We start from the raw sequence: 15200 nt of genomic DNA on the forward strand, positions 1-15200 counted from the left end.
AGTTTAGCAGTATCTTGGAGTTCATGGGTAGAATCCCTATTCAAAAGGCCTTGACTGATCAACGTCCATTGTACAAGTCACATATCAAATGATTCTGGAAGCATTCCAAGTATGATGAGGCAAACAAATCAATTCAGTCAATTGTGAAGGTGAATAATGAGAAGAAGGAAATTGTGATTACTGAGGCGCTTATTCATGAGGTTGTGAATTTCCCGGACGATGCAGAGTCTCCAACAAAGTTTCTAGAACGGATGGTAAAAGGTTGTATGCTCAGGATGGGTTACCAGGGTGCATTGAATGTTGGAAACTATTTAAAGTCAAAATTCCAGAAACCCCACAAGTTTCTTATTCATTGTATTTTAATGTCACTTAGCCATACTAAGGGAAGTTACGATACAATGCGCGATTATCAGATGAACATGGTTACTGCATTGGTGTTGAACAAGAAATATAACTTCTCGCATATTGTCTTTCACTACATGGCTGAGAATATCACAACAAAGAGTCGGACTTGGTGTTATCCAAGGTTTGTGCAGATGATGATCGATCATGCATATCCAGAAATTGAACGTGATTTGAAGGATGATTTGTTAATTCAGTCACACATGAGTAATGATTCTCTAAAGCAGCTTGCTAGATATCACCCAAACCACCCTGAACCAAAAGTAGGGGCTGAGTTCTTCGGATTTATCAAAGATGCAAACTACGTTGATCCTGATCCAGTTGATCATCAAAACTGGAGAAACGAAGAAGAAATGAAGGAAGCAGCTTATGCTGAAGAGCTAAAAACTCTTAAGGAGTTCAAAACTACCCGAAATGACTGGTTTGTGAAAGAGCAGAGGAGGAGAGGTAGGAAGGTTACCCCTAAATCTCAGGAGGGTGAGGGGTCTTCATCACAACCAAAGAAAAAGCAAAAGAAAGTGACAAAGACGTTATTGGTTGATGAACCTGAGGTAGATGAGCCGGTTGTTACTGCGGAAGAAGATCCGTATGCTGGTATTAATGAAGTGATGCTTAACATTGATGATTTAGTGTCTGATCAAGCAGTTAATGTGGAAGCTGTAAAAGAGAAGGTTATTGATGATATCGAAGGTGATGATGTTGATAAAGACACTACTAGCTCTTCGAGTTCTTCGGATGATGAAGTAGATGAGACTCAACGTCAAAGAAGAATTAAAGAGGCTACAGAAAAAGAGAAACAATTAAGGAAGAGGAAGAGACAGGAGAAAGATGATGCTGCTTATGTTCCATCTCCTGAGCATGTTTCTAAATCTCAATCACCTTTAAGCGGTAAAAAGAAAGCAGATACAATGAAAAGGATTGTATCTCCAAAGATCAAGAAAGTAACAACGAAGATTACAAAGCCCAAGATTGTCTTGAAGAAGACACCTTCCAAAGAAACCAGTAAACAATCAACTCCACCACCTGAACCTACACCAGTACAATCACCACCACATCAATCACCTCCACGACAACCAACACCTCCACAACAGCCTTCACCACCCAAACAACCTACACCACCCAGATAACCATCACCACTACATCTCTCACCACCACAACAACAAACCTTCCTTACATAGCAAGAAATATTCAAAACACCTCCACTCACTCAAATTCAACTTACACCTAGTTCATCTGGACACAAAGGTCTTCATATTCCTCATGATACTCTTGAAGATATTGGAGATTTTGGCTTTGCAAACGATGAACAAGTTAAGAAGCTTGAAAAGAAGATGGATGATGTGTTGGATGAAAACAAAAAGTTAGCTGCTGAGATCAAGAAAGTAGCCGATCGGGAAAAGATTCTAGAAATGCGTGTAAAGAAGCTAGAATCTGAAAACAAGTCTTTGTTGAAGAAGATTGACACTGATCAATCAGAGATTGATATCTTGAAAGTGAGAGTGGCTGAACTTGAAGAAGAAAAGGTTCGCATGGATGAGCAGAACAAATATTTCGAGTTGAAAAACAAAGAGCTTGAAGCTGCAAAAGCAATGAAAAAGCATGAGTTTTACATGTTAAACAAAGTTGTTGAGAATATGCTTGGGAAGTCAGTAGAACAAAGATTCGAGGAGATTGCAGTTGAAGAACCGAGAGTTAAACATCAAGCTGAGATTGATGAACAAATGAAAGATAAAGGAAAAGGTGTTGAAAGCAGTGTTGCAGCTGTTGAGAGATCAATTGTTCCATCCTTAGTGATTGAAAATCCAGTACCTATTTCTTCAGTATCAGCACTTTTTGAAGATCCTGTAACTCTAGAAGATCTTGCTGCTGATGATGATGAGGAAGATGATGAGGAGGATGAAGATGAAGAGGGTGATGAGGATGAAGGTGATGATGAGGATGATGACGATGATGAGAAAGTATTTTCGGCTAGCAGTCATAGTTCTGATGATGACGATGACGATGCTCAAGGTGGTATGGGAATTAAAGTAACTGAAGCTTCCAGTGAAAGAAATGTTGATGATTTTCTAAATGATTCTGTGAATGAAGAGTCAGGGAGCTGAAGGAAAGGGGGAGTCTGATGATACTCAAAATGTTGAACATGCTGAGAAGTTAATTCTGAGATTGGATACTTACAGGGAAGAAGGTGAACACTTTCATACGTATACATTGGAAAAGATCAAAGAAATGACGCGTATGGTTGATCCTGATTTCAAGTTTGATTTTGAAGAAGAGTTAAATGCGTTCGACATCAACCACCAACCAGAATACGAGTATAAGTATGTAGAGGATGCTGATATGTATGACAGGGTTGAGGTTGAGGATTGCACAGATGATGAGAGCGTTAGTGAAGATACTTCTCAGTATCCTACGCTGATGGAGTTCTTTATCGAAGAGAATAGAGATGAGTTGAGAAGAAAAGTCGCTGAAATCTTAAAAGATAAAAATTTCGATGGTACTCCAAAGGATATGCAGAAAGAAGAACGGAAAAAGTGGTTTAAAGACAGTCACGAGAGAAAATTCAAAAGGCCGTTGAAGTTCTATCAAAGGGATCGAAGCATTTCACTGGGTGACATAATTAGCTGGGGTTTCCTGCCTCATGTTAATGCATATGTGATCAGAAGGGAGTATGGGGTGCAATACTTTGAACGTTTATATGACATAATGTCATTACCATGGTGGGATGTGGAGGAGCTGTCGAAAGTAAGAACTTTAGGGTATCCTGTTCGCAAGAATGATGTTCCGATGTAGGGATACATAAAGTTTGAATCGTTGAAAGAGTTTTGACATTGGAAGCCGCATTATCCAAATAGAGTGCAAAGGGTAGATCCAGTTACAGGAGTCGAAGAGATTATTCTTAATGTTAAAAGGCTGAAGACGATGAAAAACATACCAGTTCCAAAGATGGAGCAGGATTTTTATAAAGGCTTTTCGGGCTGGGTATACAGTTACATCTCGACTGAGGCTGTCATTACTTATCGTGCTGGTAGTGAGATAAGAGAAATACATGTTTATGACCCGATGTGGTTAGTGAACTGCTCAGCGAAAGATATTGAATGGTTATTCATTAACAAGATTCACTATCAGGCTGAAGATAAAGAACAGGCAATGCAGTTTCAAAGAGTTGCTACTCTTTGCTTCCAGAAAGATATTAACTCTGAAAGTAAATGGAAGTCAACTTGGTGGTCGCTAGAGGAGAAAGAGAAAAGGAAAGCTGAACGTGAACGTAGAAAGCTTGAAGAAAACAGAAGTAAATGGATGAATATTCAAGCTGAAGAAGAAAAGAAACGAAAGAAAGATAATGAGAGGCTGAGGAACTTGCTTAGGAAGAAGCCAAAGCCTAGAGAAGAAACGTTCAAGTCACTCTGAAGACCCGAAGACAAGACTGAAGACTGCGGCTGTATCCAAGGGGGAGTTTGTTGGTGCACGAACGTCTAAAGCCTGTGTCTTAGTCTTAGTCAAGCTTGTATAGGGTCTAGGGGTCATTTATATATGTTTTGTAATGTATAGGGGGCTGTTTGTAAGTTTGTATTGTAATGTCCTGATTTCGCCCCAAATGACATTGTGTCATTTGGAGCGAAATCACTAGCTTCTGATTTCACCCCAAATGACACAGTGTCATTAGGAGCGAAATCACCTCCCTATATATAGTCTTGTTGTTTTCTCATTTGGTGTCTGAATGTCGATCGTGTAGCTGAGCTGCTGACGAATTTTTCTGAGAAATATAAATGAGAAAACGTGTTTAAAGTAATCTGAATTCTGTTTCTACTCCATTATGCTTAGATTCAAGCTGTCTGTGTATTTCCGCTGCATAAACAGTGGTGTTTAGCTCAGATTGACTCAATTGATCGTCAATAACGATCCTACACTTGACATGGAAGGATCGTTTTCAATCCTTCATTGAATATCAGGACACTCGCATGTCGATATGCATTGAAGATGGGTACACAAACCCTACACATGACTTTGAGGGCAGACCACGTAGAACAGCCTATGTGAACATGCAAGAGGCTGACAAAAAGATGTATGAGGCTGAAAAGAGAGCCTTGGCTACAATCAAAATGTCCTTACCTGATAGCATCAAGAATATCTTTAATAAGTACACTAATTCAAAGGATATGTGGGATGCATTACAAAAGCGATATCAGGGAAATGAGAGTGCCACTCAGGCATTCATGGCAGAGATAGTGCCAGTTGATGAGGCTGAAACTACTGTGAATGATGCTGAAGCTGAAGTGAAAAATGCTGAAGCAAAAGTGGATGCTGAAGTAGAGAAAGAGAGTGAAGCTGAACAGGTTATTGCTGATCTAACTACAGAAGTTCATGAGGAAGAGGTACAGTCTAATTCTGTGTGTTTAAGATGTCGTGAATTACAGGGTGAGGTTGACAGGTTGTTAACACAAAACCAAAGTCTGGTAAGCGAGATGTCTAGCATAAAAGAGTCAAACTTTTTCGCTAAAAGAAACGAATCTTTATACTTGAAGAAGATAAAGGGTTATGAAAGTGAAATTGAAGCTTTAACATGCAAACTAAACGAAAAACTTCAAGTAATAGATTTAGCTCATGACATGATGAGTGAGAAAACAAAAGAGATTTCTGAAAAATGCAAAGAGTTGTCAGATGCACAACTCAAAATTGTTGAACTTGAAAAGAAATTAAGTCAATTCAGAGATTCGTCTTTTGTAATGAAACACATGATGGGTGGGTTAAAGAAGAGTAATGACAAGACCACTGTGGGCTTTCAGGACTTTAATGAAGTCCCACCTCCTCTTAGTCAAGACTATTCATTCCTGCCTGATGAAGATGAGCTAACAGACTTTATTTCAACTGCACCAAGTAGTTTCACATCCACATCAAGTCAAAGTGAGGGGTCTGAGAGTGATGATGCTAAGAAAAATAATAACAGGGAACCTTTGAAAAAGAAAAATTCACCTCCTAAGAGAAAAAAATCAAACTTTTGTTAAAAAGATTAATTTTGTTCAAGGTAGTGATATGAAAAATGAAACCACTGCTATTGAAAATGAATCAAATGTTGAGTTTGCTAAAAATAAAAACAAAGAAATATGTGAATCCAAGCAAACTGAACAAAATTCTTCCAAGGCATCATTATCTGATGAGGGATCTACCTCAAAGACTCCAGCTAAGAAGTCTTTGAAAAGGAGATCGTGCTTCAGGTGTCACATCAAAGGACATGTAGCTAGCTGTTGTCCTAACAAAAAGCGTGAAGCACAAATTAGTGAAAATCAGAGAGGGAAATCACCAGAGAATAAAGGTGATAGTGAGGAGAAAGGCTCAAATTCTCCAAAGAAATCTGCTCCTAAGCAACCAGAGAACGTTGTTGTTGGTGTAGATAAGGCTGAAAAAGGAACTCCACAAGTTCCTCGTTTTCAAAGAAATCAACCAAGATTTCAGCCTGAATCTCCACCAGGCAGATATGAGAGACCTAGAAGCAGTTCACCAAGAATGAACAATCATAATTCAAATAATTTCAGAAGTCAAGGTCAATATCAAAATCGATACCAGAATAATGGTGGTCGAACTTTTTATAACAATGGCTTTAGAAATTATAACAATCAAGCTTCTTGGAATCAAAATTCAAGATATCAAAATCAAAATTTTCAAAGGTCAAATAGTCCAAACACATATAGGAACCCTAAGGACCGGAGACCTTATGGAAATCAAAACCCATTTCCATCAACAGGTCTGAGATCCAAGACTCCAGTTAGGAGTAATGGATATTGGATGGATGTTCCAGTAGTTGGTGAATTTGGACGACCCAAGACCATTAAGGCTTGGGTCTCCCAATCTAACTAATTTCTTAGTTGGTGTGTGCAGGAGCTGCTAAGGAGGATTATCAACTTATGTTGATAGTGGCTGCTTCTGGCACATGACGGGGGATGTGAGATTGTTGATATATATATTAAATGATTTAAATTGAAGTTCAAAGTGCTGAGTCGACACACTAGATAACCTGGCAGATCTTTATCCTAAAGCATTTGATAGGGCTCGCTTTGAACATTTCGTCGAACTCAACGGGATGAGGAATCCTGAATAACTAGTTTTTCATAAGAATTTTGTAAATACAAAAAATACAAAAACATTAAAAAATCAAAAACATAAAAAATAGAAAATCAAAAATGAGTAATCACTGTGTGAAAAAGAAGAAATGATTGTACATCAGCAAGTTAGACTGTCACACTGAAATTGAACCTAAATTGCTTTAGTGTGATAGCAGCTTCATCATACGATGTACTTGTTAGTGCATTATCTGTCTATCGCCTCCGTCAATCTAGTCCGTAGCAGAAACCGAAGAATGCAAGACTTTATGATGTTACTAGTTAAAAAGGCAAGATGGCAATTTTGTAAATAATGAGATTTCTCATTATATCCCTTATGCCTATAAATAGGGAGCTATAGTGTTTCATTTAGGACTTTTGGCTCATTTGGAGATTTAGAGATCTAAGCTTAGGGAGAGAGAAAGTCTAGAGAGAGAAAGTCTCTCCACGTGATTCACGGCTTTGTACACGACATCATATTCAATTGAATCACGTTATTAGTACGTTCTTGTGTGTTCAGTCACGCGCGTTCAGGGATTCCGCACGTCGAACGTTTGTTACGCAATCGTACGGTGTCAAAACCGATCCTACAGTACTAGTAGGCAAAAAGCATGAAATAATCAACTTATCAATGTGATAAACCTAAATGAACTGAATATGAGTGGGGAACACATCAGTGGTGTATGGTTTAATGACCTTAAATCTTGCGTTGATAGATTGCCAAAATCTGAGGTTTTGGGTCTTTATACTGTTATTTCATCTAGGGATATCAGGGTTATCCTTCTGCTGCATCCAGATACATGCTGACCTAGGCACAACCAGGATATCTTAAAAGAGCAAAAAATGCAAATCCCATAAATGAAGAAGCTCTCCTAGAGAGTCATTCAAAAAGTGCAAAATGCATAAATCGTACCAAAAAAAAGAAAAATGGTATTTGTCTTAGCCCTCGTTAGATATTTTGGTCTCTTTGCTGTATAGAATTACTGACCTGATCACCAATTATCTAAACGTTGAAAAATAAAACGGATGAATTCAGTATACTCACCTACTACGATTAATCTTTGTGCATACCTTGATCGCGGGGGTATATCCTGAAGTGGGACACACTAGTATATCAGTAATAAAATTACCTTAATGTATCATACGGTAATGGAACTTCAAATGTTCATGCATTTTGTTTAAGTGGACAAACATACTGGTAATCGTCTTGGACTGCTTTTCACGAAAAATTAAATAAAGAATTATCTAATTGTGTGAAATAGATTGATTGTGCTGATATGATCTTCTTACCAGTGATTCTCACAAAAATAGAGTGTTTATTGTTTTGTTATTTACTTGCTTTCAGAAAATATAAAAATCCAAAAATAGTGTCTTTTTCTGTTTAAAATTCTTAACGTACGGAAAACTGTTATTCTTGGAGGAATTGTTACTGATAGGGGGGGGGGGGGGGGGCGGTGTTAGAAAGTGAGTTCAAAATTTTTAATCATGCAGGTTCTTGTGTGTTGGACAAAAAGTGACAAAAAGTTTTGCGTGTTGGTAATAATTTGAAAATGCTTAATCTGTGATACAGTTTAACTATCTCTTGAAAAATAATAATTTATTTAACTTTGTTGAAAAATTCTTATGGTTTCTCGAGATTTTTGTTTTATAGTATACAGATTGAAGCAGTTTGTTGCTGAGAAATTGCTGTGAAGATGAGAGTTTGATTGGATGCATGGTAGAACCTCCTTTCTACATTGCAGACAAAGTTGAAGAGTTTGAAGATTGCTGTGAAAATGCTAAACTGTAGTTTACTCAAGTGCTAATGTTTTGAAGATTTGGTGATTGGATGCATCAGCTTAGGGGGAGTTTGTTGCTGACAGAAGCTATTGAAGCTGAAGCTATCCAAGACCAAAGACAGTGCAAGACTACATGAAGATTGCAAGAAGACTGAAAACAAAGTTATTTATTGAAGCTATTGTCAAGGGGGAGTTTGTTGGTGCATATTTGTGACAACAACTTAGATTTGGTCTTTGGATATCTTGTAATTAGTTAAACGATAAACAGTTAGGGGGTTCAGCTTTGTATTAGTGAGATTATAATGTTTGGGCTAACCAAACCCACCAGATTGGGTGATGGGGGGCGAATTAGGCTTAGACCAATTCACAGTCCATGAAGTCTAACCTAGCCCAAGTAGCAAACCTTGTGTTATATAAACAAGGTTAGGCTTTAGGGTTTAGGTTAATCAGCCAAAAAATTTGAGAGTGAGAATTCGTGAGAGCTTTAGGGTTTGGACGAATTTGAGTGTTGGTTAGGGTTTGATTGATTGTAATTCAGTTTGATTGATAATCAATAGAAACCCGGTTTGAAAGTGAATTGCTGATTTCTGTTCCTCCAAGTTTTCTGCTATATTCTGATCAAGAGGATTCCGCACTCTTGATTGGATTGACAATTCTGTGAAAGATCCATATGAATCAAGGGGACCTACATCGATATCGAATTCTTCATCTTCTATAGTGAACTTACAATTTCTACAAACCTCATGTAACACATAGTTCTTACTATCGACTATTTCTACCTCTAAAGGTATCGGCATTCGTTCAGTCTTAAATGAAGGATGTTGTACGATTTCATTTGAAATAAACGACATAGTGGCTCCGGTATCGAACAAAACATAAACCGGTATGGAGTTTAATAAAAAGATACATGAAACCACATTCAGATGGGACTTGGCTTCTTCGGATGTGATTTGAAACATCCTCCCTTTTGCCTTAGAGCTTTCCTCATTCCTTCCCTCCTTCTTTGACCCTTGCTGAAGTTTAGGACACTCCGACTTAACATGCCCTTTTTTAAAACAGTTGAAACAAGTCTTCGGGTTGTTAGGGCACTTGTAGGATGTATGCCCTTCTTCACCGCATTGGTAGCACCCCTTCTTACCCAAAAGGCATTCCCCAGTATGAAGTTTCCCACATGTTTTGCACTGCGAATACTACCCTTTGATTTATCCTTCTTTTTGTGGTCTTGAAACTTCGCCTTTTTGGACGGACTTGAATTTGCCCCCTTTTCATTGGATCTTTTTTCACCTCGTTCCTCTTGCCTTTTGATCTCAAATTCTCTATCCCGAGCATGATTAATGAGTTCATCCAGAGTTTCACATTTTGAGGGAGTGATAAATTCCCTAATTTCTTCCCTAAGCACACCGTAGTAATGATTGATCTTCATTCTTTCCGTCTTCACAAAGTCTCCACAGAACTTCATCTTATCCAAGAAGGTGTTAGTTATTTCATTAATTGTCTCGTTCTTCTGTCGAAGGCGTAAGAAATACTCCTGAATTTTATCAACGGTTGATTGAGGACTGTAAGTCCCCTAACGCGTGCGGATCGTAACAGAATCGTCGATCCAACCTAGAGAGCGGAATCCTCTAGATCAGATTTCACAGAAAAGTGTAGAAAACAGAAATCCTTCAAACCCGATATTTATTGATTATCTTCGTAATGATTACAATCAATCAAGATCCTAATTCGTCCAAGCCGTTGTCTTTCACGAATTCTCTCCAAGTGATTAAGGTGATTAGATGATTAACCTAAACCCTAATGCTAAGCTTTGTTTATATAGGACAAAGCTTTGCATATGGGCTAGGACTTGGGCAAGGCCCAATTCGCAAACCCTCCCCCATATATGGGTTTGGTTTGGCCCAATCACCCTTAATTCACTATTACAAACAATTTCAAAGCTAAACCCGCTAACCGTTTATCGTATTACTAATTACAAGATATCCAAAGACCAAATCTAAGCTGTTGTCACAAAACATGCACCAACAAACTCCCCCTTGACAATAGCTCGCAAAGGTAACTTCAGTCTTCAGAATCTTCAAGACTTTTGGTCTTTGGATAGCTTCAGCTTTAACAGCTTCTGTCAGCAACAGGCTTCTGTCAGCAACAGACTCCCACTAAGCTGATGCATCCAATCACCAAATCTTCAAAACGTTAGCGCTTGAGTAAACTCCTGTTCAGCATTTGAATAGCAATCTTCAACTCTTCAACTCTGTCTGCAATGTAAAAAGGAGGTCCTACCATGCATCCAAGCAAACTCTCATCTTCACAGCAACTCTTCAGCAACGTACAACTTCAATCTGTATACTATAAAACAAACATCTCGAGAAACCATAAGAATTTTTCAACATAAGTTAAGCAATTATTATTATTCAAGAGATTTGTTAAACAGTGTTACAGATTAAGCATTTTCCATTCAGCACCAACACGCACAAATTTCAAACAAAACACATCATAACCTGCTTGATTTGAAAATTTTGAACTCACTTACTAACACCGTCTCCCCCTATCAGTAACATTTCCTCCAAGAATAACAGTTTTCCGTACGTTAAGAATTTTAAACAGAATAAGACACTATTTTTGTATTTTCTGAAAGCAAATAAATACAAAAAGCAATACACACCCTATTTTTGTGAGAATCACCGGTAAGAAGATCATATCAGCAAAATCAAACTGTTTCACACAATTAGTTAATTCTTTATGTAATGTTTTAGTGAAAAGCAGTTCAAGACGATTACCAGTATGTTTGTCCATCTAAACAAAATGCATGAACATTTCAAGTACCATTACCGTATGATACGTTAAGGTAATTTTATTATACCGAAATACAAGCGTGTCCCACTTCAGGATGTACCCCGCGATCAAGGTATGCACAAAGATTCATCGTAGTAGGTGAGTATACTGAATTCATCCGTTTTGTTTTTCAACGATAGATAATTGGTGAACAGGTCAGTACTTCTGTACAGCAGAGAGACCAAAATATCTTATCGAGGGCTAAGACAGATACCATTTTTGGTATGAATTATGCATTTTGCACTTATTGAATGACTCTCTTTGAGAGCTTTTTCATTTTCAGGGTTTTGGCATTTTTAGCTCTTTTAAGATATCCTGGGTGTGTCTAGGTCAGCATGTATCTGGATGCAGCAGAAGGACACCCATGATATCCCCGGATGAAATAACAGTATAAAGACCCAAAACTTCAGATTTTGGCAATCTATCAACACAAGAATTAAGGTCATTAAACCATACACCACTGATGTGTTCCCCACTCATACTCAGTGCATTTAGGTTTATATCACTTTGGTAAGTTGATTATTTCTTGCTTTTGCCTACTGGTACATCATATGATGAAGCTGCTATCACACTTAAGCAATTTTGGTTCAATTTCAGTGTGACAGTCTAACTTGCTGATGTACTATCATTTCTTCTTTTTCACACAGTGATAACTCATTTTTGATTTTCTATTTTTTTTATGTTTTTGATTTTTCAATGTTTTTGTATTTTTTATTTTTGAGAAAGCAGTAAACTATTTACAAAATTCTTATGAAAAACCAGTTATTCAGGATTCCTCATCCCGTTGAGTTCGACTAAGTGTTCAAAGCGAGCTCGATCAAAAGCTTTAGGGTAAAGATCAGCAAGGTTATCTTCTGTGTCGACTCGATGTAATTCAATTAGTCGTTTTTCAGCACAATCCCGTATAAAGTGATGACGTATGTCAATATGTTTAGTTCTACTGTGCTTTACGGGATTGTTTGTGATTGATATAGTGGCATTATTATCTATCATAATAGGAGTACGAGTGAAATCCAAACCGTAATCGCGCATCTGCTGTTGAATCCAGAGAACCTGAGAGCAACAGCTACCCGCCCCAGCAATATATTCAGCTTCACACGTAGATGTAGACACACAGGATTGCTTCTTGCATTGCCAAGACACGATCCTGCCTCCTAAGAACTGACAACCACCAGTTGTAAACTTTCTATTCGATTTGCATCCTCCAAAGTCTGAATCAGTGTAAGCAACGAACCTCAAATCACTATCAGCCTATCAGCTGGATACCACAACCCAAGTTTAGGTTTCCCCTTCAAGTAACGAAGAATACGCTTCACTGCTTTCATATGCGACTCTTTCGGATTCGCCTGATATCTAGCACACAAGCATACAGCAAACATGATGTCAGGTCTTGAAGCAGTCAAGTACATTAGAGAACCAATCATCGCCCTGTAATGAGTTGGATCAACATCTTCAGTACTTTCATGATCTGGGCCGAGATTGTGGTTTTCACAAATGGGTGTGTTGGAAGTAGAGCAATCATTCATTTTGAACCGATCCAAAATGTCATACACATACTTCGTTTGATGAATAAACATCCCATCCTCCTTCTGTTCAACTTGTAATCCCAGAAAGTAAGACAACTCACCCATAGCACTCATTTCAAACTTGCTCTTCATCACCTGTTCAAATTCCTTACACTTGTTCTCATCAGATGACCCAAAGATGATGTCATCTACGTATACCTGTACCAGCAGAAAATCTTCCTTCTTCCTCTTAATGAATAGTGTACTGTCAATCTGACCTCTTTCAAACCATTCTTGATCAGATGTGTAGACAGTGTCTCGTACCACGCCCTGGGAGCTTGATGTAACCCATACAAAGCCTTATCAAGTTTGTACACTCGATCTGGATAGTCTGGATCAACGAACCCTTCTGGTTATGAGACATACACCACTTCTTGGACTTTTCCGTAAAGAAATGCACTCTTCACGTCTAGTTGGTAAACTTTAAAGCCCTTGAAGGAAGCAAAAGCCAGAAACAAACGAATTGCCTCCAACCTTGCCACTGGTGCAAACACTTCATTGTAATCAATCCCTTCTTGCTGATTAAACCCTTTAACAACTAACCGAGCCTTATTGCGCGTGACAATACCTCTTTCATCTTTCTTGCACCTAAATACCCATTTAGTGCCAATCTCTCTTTCACCTTTAGGAAGGTCCACTAACTCCCAGACCTTCAACTTCGCAAACTGAGCCAATTCCTCTTGCATAGCTTCAACCCATGAATTGTCTTTAAGAGCCATATGAATGTTCTTCGGCTCCTCTTGGGAAATAAAGCAACTATACAAGCACTCATTCACAATCCCAGTTTTCTCAATCGAAACAAATAACCCAGAATTCGCTGCAATGCTTCTTCTTGTCTGAACACCTGCAGTAGGATCTCCAAGAATCATGTCAACTGGATGATCTCTATTTGCTCGTGTAGTAGCAACAACATCGACTTCCAGATTGTCACCCAGGTTTGATCCAACCTCCCCCTAAACATTCTGATTTGCAAATGGATTAATGAAATCCTCCCCCTGATTGGGTTCAGGTTCACTATCACTTGAATCAGGATCAGCAGCACCATGGGAAGTTTCCGGAGCATCTGACATATCAACATTCGATCTAGGCATGAACTCGCCTTCATCGTCTTCACCAATCACTGTTTGAATCAGCTGAGAATCATCTGCATCAGAAACCTCAGGAATATTAAATGATTTAAAAACACTTTCGTAGTCATATAATATAGCAGGACCACTCGTTGATTGTTGAGGTTTGTAGGAAGTAATTTCCACATTGAAAACAACCTCAATTTTACCAGTTTTTAGATTAAAAACCCTTTTATTCGGTGTGCCAGGCACATAGCCTAGAAAGTAGCCTTCGTCTGCCACCTCACCGAATTTTTGTTTATCTTTGTTTCGCACAATGGTGTAGGGTAATCCAAATGGTTTAAAGCCTATTAAGTTTGGTTTTTCGTTAAACATCAACTCATGACAAGTTTTGTTAAAACGTTTGACAGTCAAAACTTTGTTTAGGACGTAGCAAGCTGTATTAACAGCTTCTCCCCAGAAAAGAACTGGTAGCTTTGAATCTGAAAGCATCGTCCTAGCGGCTTCAATCAACGTCCTGTTTTTCCTCTCATCGACTCCATTTTGTTGAGGAGTGTAAGGAGCGGAATATTGATGTTCAATTCCTTTTCGAAGACAGTAGAGATCCAGAATCCGATTCTTGAACTCCATGCCATTATCACTCCTTATCCTCTTGATCCTTGCATCATGGACGTTTTCCAATTTTGTAAAAAGATCTATTAGCATCTCTGTTGTTTCATCCTTTGTACCTAAAAAGATAACCCATGAATAACGTGAGTAATCATCAGTGACAACAAGACAGTAGTACTTTCCACCTATGCTCCTTACGTTCACTGGACCGAATAAATCCATGTGAAGTAATTCATAAGGGGCATTAATGGAATTTACTATTTTAGACTTATGAGGTTTCTTGTGTTGTTTTCCCTTTTGACATGGAAGACATTTGTCTTCCACTTGAAACCTCAGCAATGGAACTCCTTTCACTAGCTCATTTTTGATAATGTAATTCATTTTGCGGTAGTGAATATGAGCCATGCGTCTGTGCCACAACATAGATTCAGCTTCAGATGCTTTTGACAGTAAACACGCCACCGCAGCAGTTGGATCTTTGGCACCCATGTCCATGACATAAGTATCATTTTTCCTTGGTGCACGCATCACTATCCAATCGTCCGGAATGACCAAACCCGGTTTCAACACCAATGCCTCAGTATTTGTAAAATGGACCGAGTGACCCTTGTCGCAGACTTGTGACACGCTCATTAGATTGTGTTTCAGCTGCTCAACATAGTTCACTTTGTCCAATGTGATATTCCCATTCGTCACTTTTCCTCTTCCAGTAATCCTACCACCTTTAGCACCAGCAAAATTTACATGTCCACCATCATATTCTTCAAATTCAGAAAACAACCTCGCATCCCCCGTCATGTGCCTAGAGCAGCCACTATCAACATACCATAAGTTGATAATCCTCCTTAGCAGCTCCTG

At 38.5% G+C, this 15200-nt stretch overlaps 2 protein-coding genes across 2 annotated transcripts; both read left to right on the plus strand.

The window, feature by feature from the left end:
• Positions 1-275: 275 nt before the first annotated feature.
• Positions 276-1529, plus strand: LOC110881283 (proteoglycan 4-like). The gene has a single exon (XM_022129597.1). The coding sequence runs from the start codon at positions 276-278 to the stop codon at positions 1527-1529; it is 1254 nt and encodes a 417-aa protein (XP_021985289.1).
• A 204-nt stretch (positions 1530-1733) lies between these two features.
• Positions 1734-3192, plus strand: LOC110881284 (glutamic acid-rich protein-like). Its single transcript, XM_022129598.1, has 2 exons — positions 1734-2429; positions 2491-3192. The coding sequence occupies exons 1-2, from the start codon at positions 1734-1736 to the stop codon at positions 3190-3192; spliced, it is 1398 nt and encodes a 465-aa protein (XP_021985290.1).
• Positions 3193-15200: the final 12008 nt, after the last annotated feature.

The sequence above is a fragment of the Helianthus annuus genome, chromosome 10 (assembly GCF_002127325.2).
Source record: "Helianthus annuus cultivar XRQ/B chromosome 10, HanXRQr2.0-SUNRISE, whole genome shotgun sequence".
In the NCBI taxonomy this organism is placed as follows: Eukaryota; Viridiplantae; Streptophyta; class Magnoliopsida; order Asterales; family Asteraceae; genus Helianthus; species Helianthus annuus.

What these genes read in the sequence shown, in the direction of transcription:
- LOC110881284 (XM_022129598.1), top strand. Translation starts at nt 1,734, where the DNA reads ATGGATGATGTGTTGGATGAAAACAAAAAGTTAGCTGCTGAGATCAAG. An exon ending in AAGGTGGTATGGGAATTAAA is followed by an intron (nt 2,430 to 2,490) that starts GTAACTGAAGCT and finishes CTGTGAATGAAG; the next exon opens with AGTCAGGGAGCTGAAGGAAA.
- LOC110881283 (XM_022129597.1), top strand. Translation starts at nt 276, where the DNA reads ATGGGTTACCAGGGTGCATTGAATGTTGGAAACTATTTAAAGTCAAAA.